General features: G+C 43.7%; 1 protein-coding gene across 5 annotated transcripts in view; it reads left to right on the forward strand.

Moving 5' to 3' along the window:
- SPECC1 (sperm antigen with calponin homology and coiled-coil domains 1) overlaps nucleotides 1-20440 on the forward strand; it is a 560436-nt gene that overhangs the window by 506945 nt on the left and 33051 nt on the right. For all 5 annotated transcript variants that reach the window (XM_088453631.1, XM_088453630.1, XM_088453633.1 and 2 more), the window contains one exon: nucleotides 6622-6738. In XM_088453631.1, coding sequence (XP_088309757.1) covers nucleotides 6622-6738 — 117 coding nt within the window. The remainder of the gene's footprint in view (nucleotides 1-6621; nucleotides 6739-20440) is intronic.

A 20440-nucleotide genomic window follows, 5' to 3' on the forward strand; every position in this document is an offset into this window, starting at 1 on the left:
GCCTGATGTTTTGCATAAATAAGCCCCACCCCTAATGGTAAATTGCCGCAAATAGCGCATATTTGAATAGGGACAGGGACAAATAATGCAATTCTTGTAGAAACATTTCATTAAGCCCCACCACCTCCTCGGAGACTCCTAGGGGTAAATTTACTTAGAATCAAGTCTGGGAGAGTTTGCTTTTTTTCAACTCGATTAGCTTCACCTAAACTCGGGTGATTTGAAGCTCCTGAGACTCACAAATTTACAAAGAAGTGAGTTTAGCTGAGAGTGAGATGGCCGATGGTGAAACAGAACGAGATTTCTCTCCCGAGTAGCAGGAGATGACTGAGATTGTAGTGTCTTCTCTCTGCAAAACTCTCCCGAGCAAGCAGCCTGCACATATCAGTGACATATGTGTAAGCTGCTTGTGTTGTACGTGTAAAAAAACGGGTCAGAAGTGTAAAAAAAAATGACATAGGAACCCCCTCCCCCCTAAAGCTTAACCAGCATCGGACTTGCCAGCCTGTCCTGGTTTCTAAAATTACGGGGAACAAAATGTGTATGGTTCCAATGTAATTTAGAAACCAACACCAGGCTGCAGGACCAGTCCTGGTTTAAAATATAGGGGTGAAAAAATTGCATAGGGTCCCCCCTGTATTTTAAACCAGCTCCAGACCAAAAACGGCCGGGGCTCCAGGGCCAAAGCATTATCAGCCCAAGCCGGTCGTACCCAACACTCAAGTGGTGTGGGGAAGAGCCCCGGGCTTCAGACCAAGCCTGGGTTTTTCGGGGGAAGGACCCCTTCTTGGGGGGTTCCCCACCTCCCCTGAGATCCCCGGCTTGGGCTGATAATACTTTGGTCTCGGATGGTAGTATACTTACCTCATTCTGTCGAGATTGTGACCCACTCGGGATGCTGGCATCTGGAATTCTGACCTTCGGATTCCTGAGCACTGGCATCCCGTACACAACCCACAACAATGGGTTGTGTACGGGATCCTGAGCACTTGGCATCCCATGCACAACCCATTTTGCAGTCCTATGAAACAAGTGATGCTCTAGTAGCTATTACATCCTGATCTTCCAGCAATTTGGCTGGCAGGACATGTTTGAGCTATTAAGGTCTGTTTACCAATTTATGGCAAAAGACTGCTTCCTTCCGCAAATGTATTATGGAAGGCTTCCCTGTGTAGCTGAGCAATATTCAGGACCCCACATAAAAATGGTGTACGGGAGTTGGGTGGAGTGCTTCTGGGAATAGTGCGCACCGGGTAAAATTTACATACAATAAACACCATATTATATATAGTTTTCATCCATAAACACTGGATAGTGATCAGATTATTTTTACTATAAGATGGCTAAAATACAGTGTACGCACATGGCAAGTGTAATGATTAAGTGAAAATGAGGTATAAGATGACAATAGACATTTCATCATGTGTAACAGTGTACCTCTAACTGTCTAATCACTGGGCTGCACAGCTTCTTCAGGAGGGGTTTAAATGGTTAAACCAAAACTTTGTATGGTGTATTACAGTATTTAACTTAAATAATGTGTAATACAAATAGTATCTTTAACATTAAATTGCATATACAAATGTAACATTCATAAAACCACATATTTTAACAATAGGATTTGTTATTCTTTACGCAAATGTATTTAGTCATTAAACCTTTACCTGAGCATAAACTCTCTTACAAAACTGTACTAAATGTTACAATTATCCACTTAGCTAATACACAAACATGTAGTGTGGGTAGCTAAAATATTCTCAGATCAAGGCAACAAGATGTAGACCTCAATGTTCCAATGAATGCAGTTTTCAGAAGCTGGGTTATTTCAGTACGCATACTGGCACACACACAGGCATCCTGGGAATTCATTTCATTTAAGATGGATCAGATGAAAATGAAGAGACCAAATCCATAGCTGGGAATCTGGCTTTTATTGTCTTGTTTCCTTAACACTTGTCCTTTGCTTCTGTTTGCAAGCATGCTGGAGATGTCCTTCTAGCATTATAGCCTGAGAAATCATGAGAATTGTCACTGCAGACATCTGGTCATTGCTTACAACATTTTACTTAGGCTAAAAATGTATAGTTAAGTAATTAAATGAAAACTATAATTAAAACACAATGATTTAAAAGGACATTATTGCATTTTTAAATGTTTATAAAACTGTTTACGCATCAAGTTAATGTATTCTAGAGATAATCATTTTTATTTAATATTTATTGTTTGCTAAAGTGCTTTTGCACGTTTTCAGCAGTTACCGCATACAGCATGGAGGCTTCAGCAGCAAGCTATAGAGTTTTTATTTTTTTTTACAATCGCTTGTCTTTTACCTTTTCGACAAATTGATGTCTTGTTTTATTTTCCTAAACTAACCAGATATTATCCTCACAACGTTTCTATACTTGATTTCGCTTATAAGCTCTATAGTGTCGTGAACCACTGACAGTACACTTAAAAAGGTGAAAATTCATATGCGGCTGATTGCGTATCACACACAAAGGGGCTGGCGTTGCGGGCAGCCGTGGTAACCTATTTCACTACTTTATGCTAATGTGAGTATCCGATCAACTAATGCGGGGTGTGTGTGTTCAAGCGGAAACTAGTGCCGCCATTGATCTTACACCAGCTGCCGCAACTGTCATGAGTACAGGTATCGGTGCAAGAGATCTGTCAAAAACAGGCTTCCTTCGGGCGTTGACACACAGAATCCGGGAATCCGCGCGATAACCCTCTGTTTGCACCCGATAACAGGCTAATTATTGCGTATATCTTTTCGGGTCTATGCAGTGTTGTGGGCTGACTTCAGGGCTAATTGGATAGCCTCGGGGGATCAATTAGCCCATGGTAAGTTACTATGGCTAATTGAATTCACCCCCTAAGCATTAAAGTACACGCCCATGACACTCCTATGGCACTCCCACAAATCAGGGCGGTTCTGAGTGCTGACATTGTTACCACCCCAAAACGCCCAATTTCACAGATTAGACTGAGTTCAGTACAACATAGAACAGGACAGAAATATGCAGGTTATCTGGGAAATAAACTTTGTACATTTTGGTTTACTCCCCATAGCGGTACGAGCAAACACTAGCACAATTACTCACAAAATGCATAGGGCACATAGGGCCTGATCCGCACACAATGCCGATTATTTGCTACTGTGCCTCCGCGTACATATCTGAAAGCCCTTATGACACATGCATTACACAGCGTGTACATACAACGGTGCTGTTGTGATCGGGACAGACCATATCAGATAAGTGGCGGAAAAGTGATGGGTGTTCCTGGGCTGTGACTGGACAGCGGCTATTAGTGCATGCAAATATAGGCCCTCATTCAGAGCCGCTAGCTATTTGCGGTCGTTCGTTCTAAAACAAGGGGTGGCTATTCAAATGAACCGTTCGCTAATTGCGGTCTGTTCACGCCTCTAAGTCTGAACGAGCGAGCAAAACTTGCGGTTGCAATTTTGAAAAATACGCCTCCTTGCCGCTCGCAGCATACGTCATGTCCGCTATTTATTAGATTAATCGAGTACATCGAACAGCGTATGAACTGCTCGCTATTCTTGTGGCTGGTTTTTTCAACCGCTATTTTGCGAGCAGTTCTGAGTAAAAAAAAAAGTGACGTGGTCAATGACGCTGCTGTATTAATTATGCACTCCCTTAAAACGCCCGTTTTGACCTTTAAGCACGCCTGCGTTCGAATTCCACACCCCCGTTTTCAAGCACCTTCCCGTTACCACCCACATACGCCTCCTTCTGTCACTCAAAATAGCAGGCATTCGCTATATAGCGAACAAACGTTTTTCAGCCGCACTGACTGGTTCGCGCATGCGTATTAAAATCCGTACACATGCGCAGATGTGCGAACATCGGTCAGAACGAACGAGCGGCTCTGAATCAGGGCCATAGTCCATTCAGGAAGCGTGTTATGGGAGTGTTGCAGGTGTGTCAATGCAAGCGGCTGCGTTCACAGATGCACTGCGGCATACATAGGAAGCTGTGTTCAGATATAGAAACTGCAACTGCCATAGGGCTGGTGCAAATTTCGATGGTGCGAATGATGGTGAGGTATATGGATGCACCAATCTGTATTACAGCGTGCGTAAACGCGAAAAGTGAGCAACTCAGTCCTTGCATATTCGGCTGTATAGACGTACACAATGGAAGGAGTTCCTATGGCATTTGCATAAACCGCCAATACATGCCTCTGCGTTTGCATTTGCGTGTGACTCAGAATCAAGCACATAATAGAATCTTCTCCCATTGAATGACATGCACTTTTTATGTTGGAAAAGGTAGGGCCACCTCTAGAATCATTTGTTCTATTAAAGAGGGTGTAGCATGTTTAATTTACGGTTTTGAAAAGTACATTAATGTATTTCCAGTTATTAAAACAATGTTTATTATCATTATTATTATTATTACAGCCGGGTGGTGTCACTGTTTATACTGATGTGACCAAGTGCTTTCAGCAAAAATGTTATCAGCTGCAGACTAGAAGAAGGTATTGCCCTATATTAATGGGTTGTCCTATTCAGGAGTGCCCCTTCTCAATAAAGTATGTTCCTGACCTTGTGAACAGCATATGGAGAAGCCAGACAAGGTCACTGTAGGGAAAATTGGTGCATTGCAGGTTGTCCAGAACTCCTCAGTTGCTGTATGGAACAGTTTTCTTACTGTACATGTTCTTATTTTTGAGGCCCTTTAAGGGCACAATATGAGTTGGATGTTCCAGTCAATGAGAGAAAATCCTGTTTTGAGTTTAAATACTGATAGAAGTGATAATAGGCAGCGTTAATTCCAGTGGTACAATTAGCAAAATTAATAGAAATGTTGGTTGGTATTTCTGATCCTTTGGAACTCTTTCTTCCGTAAATCCAGCAATATGAGTCCCAATAACATAAACTACGTACTAACTGTAACTTTCTGATACCCCTTTTACACTGCCAGCAATAATAAGTGGGCTATTTCACGTGAACTGGATATTGCTCAGTGTGAAAGGGCCCAGTTGAAATAACCCAGTTCTCAAATTCGGTCCTCAGGATCCCAGTGCATGTTTTCCAGTTCTCCTCACAGAATTGCAAGTGAAATAATTAGCTCCACCTGTTGATCTTTTAAAATGTGTTAGTGAGTACTGAATACACCTGTGCACCTGCTGGGTTACCTGCAAAACATGAACTATGTGGGGTCCTGAGGACCGAGTTTGAGAACCTCTGCTTTAGTACTTATTGGCTGGTGGTCACCAGGAAATAATACACTACACTATAGACAGCATTAAGAAGTCTAAAGATGGCGGATCCTAATCACTAGATTTCCCCGTTCCTGACATCAGTAAACACAGGAATCCCCTCATTTCATGTTTAAGTTTTCTACCTTTCAAAACTCAAAGGGGGGATTTCAATTCAGTGCAATATAGGGAGCTCCCAGAGCTATTCAATTCAACGCGCTGTTTGGGCGGACAAAGGATTTCTTCTCGCAAACCCCCTGGGGATGCGGGGAGAAATCCGACAAAAGTGCCAGGTGCGCAGCTGTTTGTCGGCTTAGCGCAGCGCTAACAGCCGTGCGCCCCGCACTTTAGTTGGAGAATGCCGGTTACCGCGCCTTAACACCCAGGTTAAGTTGTGAGAACGGCATTGTCTGACTTACCTGCTTCCCGACAAGGCACACAGCGTACTGAATTGAATAGCTGCAGGAGCTCCCTCCCGGCGGCTATTCATCATCGCGCTGAATTGAATTCCCCCCAAAGTCCTTGGAAAAAAGCATATATAATTTGTTTGGGTACTTCATAAATAATTATTGATTGTGATTTTGGAATGTGACCATTGCAAAAAATGCCACAATGAGCTCAGCAGTGATGGGGTTAAATTATCTATTTGTGAGATATTTATAATCACCTACTTTTTGTATCTGGCCTTGAGGAGCAGGGAGAGATTGCCCAAATTTGGGAATCCCAGTAATACTGGAAGAGAAGGCAACTTTTAACTCTTGAGTCTTTAAAAGAAATTGTATTTCAGGGATGATTAGTGATTTGTGACCAGGGCTGTGAAAATACTCTCTCTTTTTGCCACTTTTGTTGTGTAACTATAAGCATATAGCAGATGCCTCGTTTCACAAGCAGCGGGTCTGGTGTGTGCATTAATTTTTTTTTTTTTTTTTTTCTACTTGCCTTTGATCTACTGTATATTGGCTGTGTGATAAGCTAACATATCTTCCAACAACAATACTATAAGAAGTATACAGTGAAGTGCTGTAGTAAGCAGAACTTAACTAACATCATATATTATACTTTTATATTAATTAGTGTAGTTTAAGGTTTGTTGGCCAAACATTTTACGTTGAATGAAGTCCGCTGAGAGGATGTCAGCAGTGCTGTTATACTGCGTGTTGGCAGGAACTCATAATGTGTTAAAAGAAAACACAATAACTGCAAATACAGGAAGCAATGAAAGATTTGGCTTAGCCGTCTTGTGCAATTAATTGTTCATTAGACCTGAGCTTTTGACATAGCAACAATAGAGTTATTAAAGCTACCCAGAAACTACCCAGGGAGAGTGTTTCTTTTTTGTAGCCTTTTGTGTTTGTGGACAGATTGTTAAACATCTTACGTGTGTTTTTACAGAATATCGATATAACAAACTTCAGCAGCAGTTGGAGTGACGGTCTGGCCTTCTGTGCCCTGCTACACACCTATCTGCCGGCTCATATACCCTACAACGAGCTCAACAGCCAAGACAAGGTACTGCTGTCCTGTGGAACCATCATCATGTCATTTTCTAAACAGTACTGTATATATGTATATTGTGTCTCACCTTAATGTAAAGAGGGGGAGGGAAGCTGTGCAATGTATCTATATAAATGACATCTGTTGCACACTGTACTAAATAACAGATAATAAATGCAAACACATAACATTGGACGATTATTTATTATACAGACAAAATGGAAAACCATATTCTAGCAGTCACGTGCCTCCTTACATGTGACATAATACATCAGCCCTGTATGGGAAAGCCCCTCTACAACCCGAGCAGTTGTCCTTAAACTTGCAAAAAGCCCCCCTACTACACTATAATTCATTAAAGTCCCAGCACACTCCTCTTATAAGAAATTGTGGTACTGATGTGCCCGGGGTTGGCACTGGTATAACAGGTTTGTTGGCCCTATAAAGCTGAGAATAGGAAATACTGCTCTCTTTTCTCATTCATGACTTGCAATACCAATAATCTGATGATCCCAATTGATTTAGGGATGTACAAGCATACATTCTTAATATTGCACCATAAACTATGTGGAACCACTAATGGAGTCCAAGTAACAGAATAGGGCAGGACACGTTTTAGGCTATTCCATTCAGTCAGTTGCCAGATGTTAAGATACGTATGAGCCTAAACATGCTTCTTATTCCATCCTGTGCTCTCTACATTTCTTTCACCTTTGTACTGTAAAGATTTTCAATAGGAGCTAAGTAAATATATCACTGGTCCTTGTCCACACACACTACAGGGGCAACACAAAAGCTATAAGGTTTTACACCGCTGCATCTAGATTGTCTGCCCTGCTCACAACATGGAGGAACCATACTCTCCACTGTAGGGAGATGCACCCGCAAACTAGACCTGCACATGATGTGCGGAAAGGTTCAACAATCGGAAGTGTTGGTTTGTGCGAAGTGTAAAGATTATATCACATGTACAAGCTCCTACTACTTTTAGAATTACTATTTTTTGTAAAACAAACTCCCATTTTTCTCTAAATGTATGGCTTAGTTTAGCCTCATTAACAGTTTAAATTAATAATAAGAATGCTAAATGTATCCCAATTAAATTACAGTATATGATTAAGATCTCTGCCAACTCAGTACAGGTGCAAAAACAAGTTCTTTGGTGCAGCTCTTAGTGGGCTGAGAAAACATATATATGAGTAGCTCTTGGCTATATATAGTAATAGAGGTGTGGTGCGATTCATCGACACCATAATGTCAACCGTTTCTGAATGTCGACATGCTTGTTAGGTCAACAATCAATATGCAGACAGAATGGTTAAAATTGTCATATGTTCAGAATGTCGACATCTAACAAGTCGACACCAAAATGTCAAATTATGTGTTTTTTTGTGTTTTTTTTTAGCCTAAACCTAACCTTAACCCTAAAAATCAACAAAAACAACATGTTGACATTTTGGTGTTGACATGTTAAATGTCAACATTCTAAATGTCTCGACATTTTCACCATGTTGGCCTAATTGCAGCACCTTGAACCATAATTACAATAGAAGTAGAATTTATACATACATAGATTTACAGTATACACACATACAGTACTGGGTTTCCCACAAGGCAACCTAGGCTCTCGTCTGGGCCCCTGCGGGTCCCAAGGAATCCTGACGGTCAAAACACTCCCAGAGGAGCACTGCGCGTGTACTACGGGGACCCGCCCACACTCCCAGAGTTCCTCTGCGGTGCCGCTGTTTGCTGGCTGAGTCTGTCTGAGTGAGACAGTAAGCGAGGATCTGGATCTCAGGGAAGTACAGCAGCCAGGCAGGTAGGGTACTACTACTGTGTTATTCTCAGTTACTCTAATATAGATTGAATTATGTAGGACTTAATATTTATGGTAGGTGGGGTCTGGGGGGTGAACAGGACTGCCTTACAGTACAAGTATATTGTAATATACATCATGCTCAGTGGCGTCACCAGGGGGTGCTGGCCGCACCAGGGTATCAGGCATGGGCGGATCCAGAAAAAAATGACAGAGGGACACTCTGATTGGGGGAGCATGATTGCGGGGGTTTGGCCAAGTGGGGGATACAGAGTGGGGATGTGGCCCCACACGTCTGCTCTGAATACATAGTGTCCACCTAAAGTTGTTGTGCCAAATGGTATAGGAAATGAACATCCCACTTATATTTTGAGTAGCTCAGTGATTGACGTTAGTAAGTAGAAGTGCTAGTATGTAAATTTAAAATAGTTGGGCTGGGGGCCGCCCAGGCCCCCAGACGCTCTATGGATTTTGAAGGTATGAAATTAAGTTTAGATGCATTTTCTGCACTTCTACCACCAACTAAGACTCAAATGTTTGGCCACTAAAAAGCAGTATAGCTGCCTACTTTTACTAGTCTGTCACACTCTTCAATGGACAAAGGGCCTGATTCAGCAGATTCCGATGTTCGGGAATCTGCGCAGGCGCATGACCCAGTCTGCGCATGTGCAGAACGGGTCTGTGAGGCCGCACGTAAACTGGTAGCAGACTATCAGTGATTGACAGTCTGCTGCCATTTGGGAATGGGGAGAGGGCGACAACAGCCTCTGTTCCCCGAAATGGAGGCTTTTTGCCGCCGTTAGGGGGGAGGGAAGAGGCCAGGCTGTCTGAGATTTCCTGGCCTCTTCCTCTAAACTGCGGCAGCCGACTGCGTGACCCCATGGGTCACCTTAGCCGGCTGATGTTATGCAGTTTATTCAATGCTGTGTTGGACAACGCAGGTCGGATAAGTAATACAGGAGGCGTGATGCCTCCTGCTGCATTACCATATCTGCATGGATCGCAATTGCAAAGGTGCCTGCGTGCATACATCATATATCTATAGCCCGCGTGCAGCTTTGCAATTGCGATCCTTGCTGAATCAGCCCAAAGTGTGTTGATCTTACCCAAGACTCTATATGTCATATATATCAAACTTTTTAAACAACTGTGCTGAGCATTTTGCATATTTGTGGCTAGGGGCCTACCCATTTAGCGATATTTGCAGGCGATTGAACGATAACAACGTCTCTCGATGCTATGAGATCCCCCGCCGGCTGCTCTCCTTGCTATGACTAGGCACCAGTGGGCTGCTTGTCATACAAGTGCGTTACAACTTGCAGGGCCGATTCTAGACCAAATAGAGCCCAGGGAGAAAATTCCCATTGGCGTCCACCTTAAAAAATAAAAAATCTATTCAGTTTTTTTGTATGTACTAAATAAAAATACAACTTACCTATATGGAGTTTCGCTGCAACAGGGAACCTCTGCTGAAATTGATCCTACCTTCAGCCGGTATTTGACATCAATGTAGGAGGTCACATGTTCTGGAAGATGCCTTTATTTGTGTCGAAATATGTCCAAGTCATCATCGTACAACAGAGGTTCAACCAGACTTATGCTTCCTGTGAAACCTCCTGCTTCCTAGGTCTCTCAGCCTCATCCCTCTCTGCACCTCTCCAGCGCCATCCCCCCGTGACTCTCAAATGTCTCCCATCTGTGTCTTTCCAGTCTCACCCCCCTACATCACTCCATTACCACCATCCTACCATCTCTCACTAGCAGCACTATCTTGCCCTGTCTCCCTCCAGCGCCACCATCCTGTCCTGTCTTCTCCAGCACCACCATCCTTCCGTCTTCTCCAGCACCACCATCATGCCCTGTCTCTGTCCAGTGCCACCATTCTGCCCTTTCTCCGTCCAGCGCCAATATCCTGCCCTCAAGCCCTGTCTCCCTCCAGCGCCAGCATCCTGTCCTCATGCCTTGTCTCTGTCCATCACCACCATCCTGCCCTCATGCCCTGCCTCCCTCCATCACCACCATCCTGTCCTGTTTTCGTCCAGTGCCACCATCCTGCCCTCATGCCCTGTCTCCCTCCAGCATCCTGCCCTCATGCTCTGTCTCTGTCCAGCATCACCAACCTGCCATCTCCATCCAGCGACACCATCCTGCCCTACCTCCCTCGAGCACCACCATCCTGCCCTCATGTCCCCTCTCCCTTCAGCGCCTCCATTCAGCCCTCCCACCAGCGCCCTTTCCTTACCTTCTCTCTTCTGGGCCCTGTATGGCTTCTCATCCCTTCAGCTTCTTGTTGGTTTCCAAAACAAGAAGAGAAGGGGAAGGCGGGCTGACAGTTGTGAGCGCTGTCCGCATCTTGTAGAGGTGTGTCAGGACAGTCACAGTACTGCCGGGACAGATTGAGCCTTGCTCTCTGCACCATCTGGGTTACGGTAGCGAGGTTCGTTTTTCTTCCAGGTCACGTGAGCCGGAGCCTCTAGCTCGCGACCAATCAGAGGATGGGTGCCGGGTGGGTTCCTTGGATGCCGGGCATGTCATCATTCCTCCCAGTCCCAACGCAGTCTCAGCGCAGCAATTGCACTACTGCAATAGAAAAAATTTGCTCGGAAAATAACAGCACCTCCTGCACGCCCCCCGATAAGAAACACGGGGGTTCGGGCCATGAGGACACACCCCCTGCCTGTGAGGTCACGCCCCCTTTCTGGAGGAGCATGGTATGCCGCGCACACAATGTCCCTCCCCGCACCAGGTTACACCGCGGGGAAGGATGCCACTGATTATGATTATCATGATGATATTAGTATTATTAGTACATTAATTCAGGGTGATGGTACTTTTTATGTTAGATACTTGTAATATACCTGTACTATAAGGCAGTCCTGTCCACTCCCCATCTACCATAAAAAAAATAAAACCTATAGTACAGTGGTTGCTAAATGTTTTCGAATCATGGCGCCCTAGAGTATCAGCATTTTTTCCACAGCACCTCTTGGCCAAAAGTTTCTTATTGAGAAATCAAGTTAAAATTAAATGAAGTGAATTGTGCTTATATGTTCAGTTATGTGGTTGTTGACAGGGCTGCACTCTATTGTATCCACATATTTTTTGATTGGCAGTCATTAACACTGGTTTTGCCCATCACAATGACTACAAATCATTTTATTGGACCACCAACCCGAGGCTCCGCTGCAAGTGCCACTAAAGTGTATAAAAAAAAAAAAAACATGGTTGTACTCAGCTGAGCTTAGTCACACACATTACTGCTGTGCATGTCCACACCACAGCCCCCACTGCAGATGCCAGCTCGCAGCCACCTTCTAATCCTTAGCACTCTTTCAGATCAGGCTTATGTGTTGTATCATGTAACGGGGAGTGGGCCCCTGACTTTATAGTACTAAGAGGGAAAAACTTAGGGTTAGGGTATTTGGGTTAGGTTATGGTATTAGAGATAGGGTATAGGGTTTAGCGATTAGTATATTATGCATAGTATATTAGGATTGGTGTAGCAGTCAGTTGTTAGGGTATTAGGGTTAGTTTAGGTTTTTGGGTTGGGATATTGGGGATAGGGTATATGGGTTGAAGTAGGGATTATGGTATAAAGGTTGTTATTATTATTATTGTTTATTCATATGGTGCCACAAGTGTTCCGCAGCACTTTACAAAGTACATAAATAAGTGACCAGTGACTTACAGTACAATACAATACAATGCAGGACAAGGACATGGATAATATATATTGCTACATAAGCGACCATAACACCCAAAGAAGCAACAGAGCATAAATAACCAAGTGTTAGGTGCCCTAGTGGGGAGTAAGAAGTAGTTGAAAGTAAAGAGAAGCACAAGAGGGAAGAGGGTCCTGCTCATAAGAGCTTACATTCTAAAGGCGGTTATGGTTACGGTGTGGTTTGGATCAGGATTAGGGTAGGGATGCTTCGCATGAATTAGGAACGCAATTATTATGATATGGATTGCTTGAGGGAGGGGGGCCCAAACTGGTATCTTGCCTAGGGCCACATGAGGTCTAAATCCGGCTCTGCACACTTACATACATACATACACACACAAACATAAACCAGCAGTTATGTATTCATCCACTATACTCCAGGTAGAACATCTCAGTAAAATGTGATTTGCTTATGTAATACCCATTTTGTTCCACATAAAAGAAACAAAGTTTGAGGTTTAGGGGAAAAAAATGTTTAAAATGTAAAGAAATAAATCAGCTATTTCATAATAAACCAAGGAGGTTTTTTTATTATATTATCCCTGTCCAAATGGCGAGACACCTTTTTATTTTTTAATAAAATGGTGCCTGCAGGCTGGTACCGGCGTGATTAAATGCTTAATGGAAATGAAACACAATATTTGCCCTAGAGGATATGTGCTTTAGATGTAATATTTTCCATTATCTGGCTGTGTACTGTGCACATTGCAGACCTGTATTTAAAATTATTTATAGTGTTCTTTTTGTGTTGAAAAGTAGCTAAATAAAACGTTAAACAGATTTGTTACCTGGAGGAATGGGTTCATCTGAGTGTGTGTGTGTATTATGCATATAATTAAAATATATATTATTTATCAAATATGTTTTATATGCTGAAGTGACAAAACTTCTACCATTGCCCTCCGCAGATTTGCAACATCAGAGGATTTGTTATTATTGTACAATGGTGGTTTTGTTATGACACCTAAATTTCTGTCTATTTCTCCACCAGTTTCATTATATGGATTGTTTTTCCTTTTTTGGTCACATCCGATTGTTTTTTTTACTACATACTTATTAGCACTGTAAAGATTGTCACCCAGTGGAGCTTAGTTATGTCTGTTACACGTTCTTTCATAATGGCAGTGGAGATGATGGTTGAGGGAATTTAAAAGAGATCTGCTTAAACTTAAAAAGTGAGATGGATTTTTTCTACCAAGGGGCACATTGTCTGATAAATACAAAGACAAAAAATAATTATGGTGTTCAAAATCTATAATAACCGTACCATAGGGAGACTTTTCTGTAAAAGGCGGATAGCAATACTACGCAAAACTTCCAAAATAAGTTGATTTTTAATTTGTCCTCCCATTTCCATACCACTGGCAAACAAAGGATCCTCAGCCGTGGATAATCATCTTAATTTAATCCATTTTAGTGGAAGATTTAACTGCCTAAACATAATGAAATTAAAGCTGAAGTATTGTGATCTACACATTATTGAGACAATCTGATCTGATATTCCACAACAACTTGTATTCCCTGTAGTTTCGTACAGGTTGCTGTCCGCCCGCCCCCCTCCTCATATATAAAAAGCAAAACACCCCCTGCAAATAATAGATATATCGTGTGTGTGTGTGTATATATTAGGGGTGTGCACCGGCCCCTTTTCATGTTTTGGTTTTGGATCTGGATCTTTCTTCGTGTTTTGGATCTGGATTGGTTTTGCCAAAACCACCCTTCCGTGTTTTGGGTTCTGGGTTTTGTGTTTTGGGTCTGTATTTTTTTTTAAAAAAGCATAAAAACAGCTAAAATCACAGAATGTGTTGGTTTTTCTGCTCCTATGCTATTATTAACCTCAGTAACCTTAATTTCCACTAATTTCCAGTCTATTCTGAACACCTCACACCTCACAATAGTGTTTTTATGTCCAAAAGGTTGCACCGAGGTAGCTGGATGACTATGCTAAGCGACACGAGTGGGCGGCACAAACACGTGACCCATCTAGGAGTGACACTGCAGTGGCAGACAGGATGGCAGTTTGAAAAACTAGGCCCCAAACTGTACATAATGCAAAGACAAAAAAGAGGTGCAAGATGGAATTGTCCTTGGGCCCTCCCACCCACCCTTATGTTGTATAAACAGGACATGCACACTTTAACAAAGCAATCATTTCAGCGCCAGGGTCTGCCACACGACTGTGGCTGAAATGATTGGTTCGTTTGGGCCCCCACAAAACAAGCTGGCAATTAATCTGTCCCTGCACAAACTGGCTCTACGGAGGCAAGATGTCGTCCTCATCCTCCTCAACCACCAATTCCTCACCCTCTTCAGTGTTGTGTACATCCTCATCCTCACAGAGTATTAACTCGTCCCCACTGGAATCCACCACCACAGGTCCCTCTGTACGTTCTGGAGGCTGGTCTCCCTGGAAGAGTTGATAATTCATTTTGATGAACATCATCTTCTCCACATTTTGTGGAAGCAACCTCCTGCGCCTTTCGCTGACAAGGTTCCCGGCTGCACTAAACACTCTTTCGTACACACTGGAGGGGGGGCAACTCAGGTAAAATAGAGCCAGTTTGTACAGGGGCCTCCAAATTGCCTCTTTTTCATGCCAGTACAAGTATGGACTGTCTGACATGCCTACTTGGATGCTGTCACCGATGTAATCCTCCACCATTCTGTCAATGGTGACAGTATCATATGTAGTGACAGTAGACATGTCAGAAATTGTTGCCAGGTCCTTCAGTCCAGACCAGATGTCCAAACTTGGTCCTGCCTGCCCTGCATCACCGCCAGCGGGTTGCTTAGGATAGCTAAGTTTTTTCCTGGCAGCCCCAGTTGCGGGAGAAAATGAAGAAGGAGCTGTTGATGTGTCACGTTCCGTTTCAGCTGACAGTGTTTTCACCAGCAGGTCTTTGCACCTCTGCAGGCTTGTGTCGGCCGGAAAGAGAGACACCACATAGGCTTTAAACCTAGTATCGAGCACGGTGGCCAAAATGTAGTGGTCTGATTTCAACAGATTGACCACCCTGGAATCCTGGCAAAGCGAATGAAGGGCTTCATCCACAAGTCCCACATGCCGAGCGGAATCGCTCCGTCTTAGCTCCTCCTTCACTTTTTCCAGCTGCTTCTGCAAAAGTCTGATGAGGGGAATGACCTGACTCAAGCTGGCAGTGGCAAGTTCGAAGGGCTGGAGAACCTTGCACAACACGGAAATCATTCTCCACTGCGCTTGAGTCAGGTGCATACCCCCTCCTTTGCCTATGTCATAGGTGGATGTATAGGCTTGTATGGCCTTTTGCTGCTCCTCCATCCTTTGAAGCATATAGAGGGTTGAGTTTCACCGCATCACAACCTCTTGCTACAGGTGATGGCGGGGCAGGTTCAAGAGTGTTTGCTGGTGCTCCAGTCTTCGGCACGCAGTCGCTGAATGGCGAAAGTGGCCAGAAATGTTTCGGGCCACCCAAAGCGTCTCCTGCATGCCCCTGTCGCTTTTCAGAAAATTCTGTACCACCAAGTTTATTGTGTGAGCAAAACATGGGACGTGCTGGAATTTGCCCAGATGTAATGCCCGCACAATATTGGTGGCGTTGTCAGATATCACAAATCCCCAGGAGAGTCTAAGTGGGGTAAGCCACTGGGCGATGATTTCCCTCAGTTTCTCTAAGAGGTTGTCGGCGGTGTGCCTCTTACTGAAACCGGTGATACACAGAGTAGCCTGCCTTGGAACAAGCTGGCGTTTCTGAGATGCTGCTACTGGTGACGCTGTATCGCCTGCCTAGTGAAGTGGAATCTAGACGGGATTTGGAACCGGGGACACACTACCTCCATCAATTGTCTAAATCCCACTGCACTAATGGCGGATACCGGACGCACGTCTAACACCAACATAGCAGTCAAGGCCTCAGTTATACGTTTTGCTTCAGGATGACTGCTGTCGTACTTCATCCTCCTCGCTAAGGACTGTTGGAGGGTCAATTGTTTAGTAAAAGTAGTGGTGTTCCTACTTCCTCTCTGGGATGATGAACGACTACCAGCAGCAGCAACAGCAGCAGCTGCAGCATGAGGTGTAGCAATGCAGGATCCTCCGGAGGAATCCCGGATAGGAGAGTCAGTCATGCCAGTGACATGGCCTGCCGGACTACTTCCGATCCTAACTAAGGAAGAAATTGACGAGGAGGGAGTTGACGGTGTGGTTTGCAGGCGCTTGGATACAACAGGACAACGGGATTTAGGTGTCCCTGGACTGCTTACGGTCTTAGCCAAAGTTTCTGAACTTGACAGTAACTTTTTATGAACGCGCTGCAGGTGCCGTATAAGGGAGGATGTTCCTAGGTGGTTAACGTCCCTACCCCTACTTATTTCACCTTTTACATATGGTACATATGGCAAGACAGTTGTTGTCCGGATTTGGATAGAAATATTGCCAGACCAAAGAGGTGGAATGTTTGGTCTTCTGCCCAGGCATGACCGTGATGGGCTTTTTCATCCCAAGGACAACAACTGTCTCCCCCGGAGCCTGATTTAAACAAACCACATCACCATCAGAATCCTCCTCGCCAACTTCCTCTTCAGCGCCAGCTACACCAGCATCCTCATTCTGTTGTACTTCAACAGTGACATCTTCAATTTGCATATCAGCAAGTGGACTGTGGGTGCTCCTTTCAGGGGGCGTGCAAATGGTGGAAAGAGCCACCTCTTCCCGTCCAGTGCTGGGAAGGTCAGGCATCGCAACCACCACCACACTTGGACTCTCCTTGGGGATTTGTGATATCTTCTTAGAACGCACAGTTCTTCGCTGTGCTTTTGCCAGCTTAACTCTTTTGATTTTTTTTAGTGGGAGGAGGGCTTCCATCGTCATGTGAAGCTGAACCACTAGTCATGAACATAGGGAAAGACCTTAGCCATTCCTTGCCACTCCATGTCGTAAATGGCATATTGGCAAGTTTACGTTTCTCTTCAGATGATTTAAATGTTTTTTTCAAGGTCATTTTCCTGAACTTTGCCATTTGGGATTGTATGTGCCCTCTACTATGACATTGGGCATCGGCCTTGGCAGACGACGTTGATGGCATGTTATCGTCTATGTCATGACTAGTGGCAGCAGCTTCAGCACTAGGAGGAAGTGGTTCTTGATCTTTCTCTATTTTATTTTTATCGGAGAAAGTTTGGTCCTCCATTTATGTTATATCGATTTGATATATACGTGCGGCTAAGGCGCACACAAACACAGACAATATTTTTTTATTTTTGCTGGAGAGTAGTGCACTTTGTGGGTTACACCACCCTTTAAGCTGCTCCTTTGTTGATGCACGTGTGGCTACTGCGCACACAATTCACAAACACAGAAAAAATTTTTTTATTTGGTTTGGAGTGTACTTTGGGGGTTACAGCACCCTTTAACGGTCAAGCCAGCCGGCCCTTTACTTATGACACAGGCGCACGCTTGGCACTACTTTGTTGATGCACGTGCGGCTACTGCGCACACAATTCACAAACACAGAAAATATTTTTTTATTTGGTTTGGAGTGTACTTTGGGGGTTACAGCACCCTTTAATGGTCAAGCCAGCCGGCCCTTTACTTATGACACAGGCGCACGCTTGGCACTACTTTGTTGATGCACGTGCGGCTACTGCGCACACAATTCACAAACACAGAAAAAATATTTTTTTTTTTAGCACTTCGGGGGAGCACCCCTGACGGACAGAGCACCCCCTGGACAACACTACAGCACCCCTTTAGGACTGGGACACTGCACAGGACTTTGGAGTGGACACAGCCCCTATGGACAACTGACTGCACAACACAGTCCAGCCAGCCCCTATGGACTTTGAAGTAGTGGACACAGCCCCTATTAACAACAGCAGCACAGCACAACACAGCCAGCCCCTATGGACTTTGAAGTAGTGGACACAGCCCCTATGGACAACAGCAGCACAGCGCAGCACAGCACAGCACAACACTACTCTGCACTACACTACACTACACAGCCCAGCCAGCCCTAACTCCCACCCTCCCTCTTCACTGTCCACAGCCGAGTGAGAAAATGGCGCCGACGCGGTTACCTTATATAGGATCCAAAACCCGCGAGACCCGGAAGGCGGGATGATGACGTTTTGCCTTGATTTCAGATCCGAGTCAGGCGGGAAAAGTCGAGCCTGACTCGGATCTGCCTCGGATCGGGGGGGTTCGGATTTCAGAAATTCTAACCCGCTCACCCCTAGTATATATATATATTTATATTTATATTTATATATATATATATATATATATGTATATATAATTATATATATGCACACCTACATACAATTACACACACTTACATACAAATATGTATACATGCACACATACAAATATATATATATATATACGAATACACACATACATGTATATACAGTACACACATACATGCATACAAATACTTACACATGCATACTTAAACATCTGTATCTGGGAACCCCTATCTGACTGGCACATTTCTGCTGCATAACAGTGCAGCCAAGTGCAGCCACTCTGGAGCACAGTGCAGCTGAATGCTGCCCGCTCCCGCCACTGCTGAGCACCTGCAGCTCCCCTCGGACATTGAAAACCACAGAGAGCTCTGATCAGAGCAGAGCCCTCTGTCTGAGTACACACTTGCCGATGCCGGTAGCGACGGAGCAACAGTGGGAGCCATGCTGCATTCGGCAGCATTGCCCCTGCTGACGTTATTGCCTGTCGGACCTTCGTGGGACCGAGAGACGATGCGCGGGAGGGGTACAATAAAGTTACAATACCTTCAAACTTATATATTTTAACCATATTTCCAAAATCTATTGTCTAGTGTGTACCCGGCATTAGGATTCAAGACAAACATATCAGATTGTTTGTTGTGCTATATGGATATATATAAATTATATGCTTGCATCCCTCATTCTGAGGGGTTAGCTGCTACAAGAGCTTTGTCTGCCCTGATCACAACATAGTGGAAACATACTCTCCACTGTAGGGAGCTGCATCTGCCAACTAGCCCTAAACAATGATGTGCAGAAAGATTGAACACTCTAGCACTACATTGTGCTAAGTGATTTTGAATTATTTTCAATAATATACATGTTTTTCATAGAGCTTTTAGAGTTGACTGACACACACACAATTTATTTCTTGATTTTTTTTTTTTTAATTACCTCCAGATATCGGGCTGCGAAATGGGGATCGGTGTGTTCCCATTGTGCCCAAAGGCCCATTTGTATGTGATTTGAAGAGGAGCATTTTTTCTCTCAGGCAGAGATTGGGCCAGACCCAGACATGGGTTTTGTTTCCCTGATAAAGGAACATAATAACACTGGCAGTCCAGATAAATGAGTGTTTCAGAATGATTAAAAAAAGTTAATACAAAATGTATTATCTAGATTTTTGTATCACTAAGACCAGGGGCTTTATTCACAAAGCACAGTGGCTTTTGCAAGCAGCTGCTTCCCGATGGGTTGCAGGTGAAAATATTAAATGGCACCCGCAGTCAGTGTAAACCACGACGTATTTAGGAGAGGGAGTAATTAGTCCTCAGAGTATCCCTTCTTAAGGCTATCGCTCAGAGTACAGGCAATCAGGGGAACAGTTGAGTATAATGCAGGTAACTAGCAATTAGTAAAACAACCTAGTCACACTTCACTTATCTTCAAATGTGTGGATTTGCAAAGGAGACTGACCATTACCTTGACAAGTGGGTACTGAATAGTAGAACCTATATTGGTATCTGCCAGATTTGCATACAGTCCCTCTGTTTAGTGCGTTAACAGTACCCTGTCCAAGGCTATTTTTCTATATTATATATACATACTATATACATACTATATATATATATATATATATATATATATATATATACCAAGAGGATTCCGCACTCACGGCAAAAAATTTCAATATCAGGGTGCTTCCACGGACGTGTGAGTCCACATGCAGAATAGTATTTCCAAAGGAAGGATGCACTCTCTGTGTAAAATTATTTGCACAATTTATTCATCTTCAAAACATCCAAGTAATACAGAAGAATTCAATATTCATGGTCGACGTTTCGGTACATAGCTGTACCTTTCTCAAGACCTCAGTTCAATGAGTCATACATGAAATATCGTGGTCAATAGATGTAACAATATCTGTGAAACATACAAGAAATAAACAATGATCTGTCTATCAGGCTCCCTTCTGACAA

Source organism: Taudactylus pleione, unplaced genomic scaffold (assembly GCF_031769625.1).
Source record: "Taudactylus pleione unplaced genomic scaffold, aTauple2 ptg000585l, whole genome shotgun sequence".
Classification (NCBI taxonomy): Eukaryota; Metazoa; Chordata; class Amphibia; order Anura; family Myobatrachidae; genus Taudactylus; species Taudactylus pleione.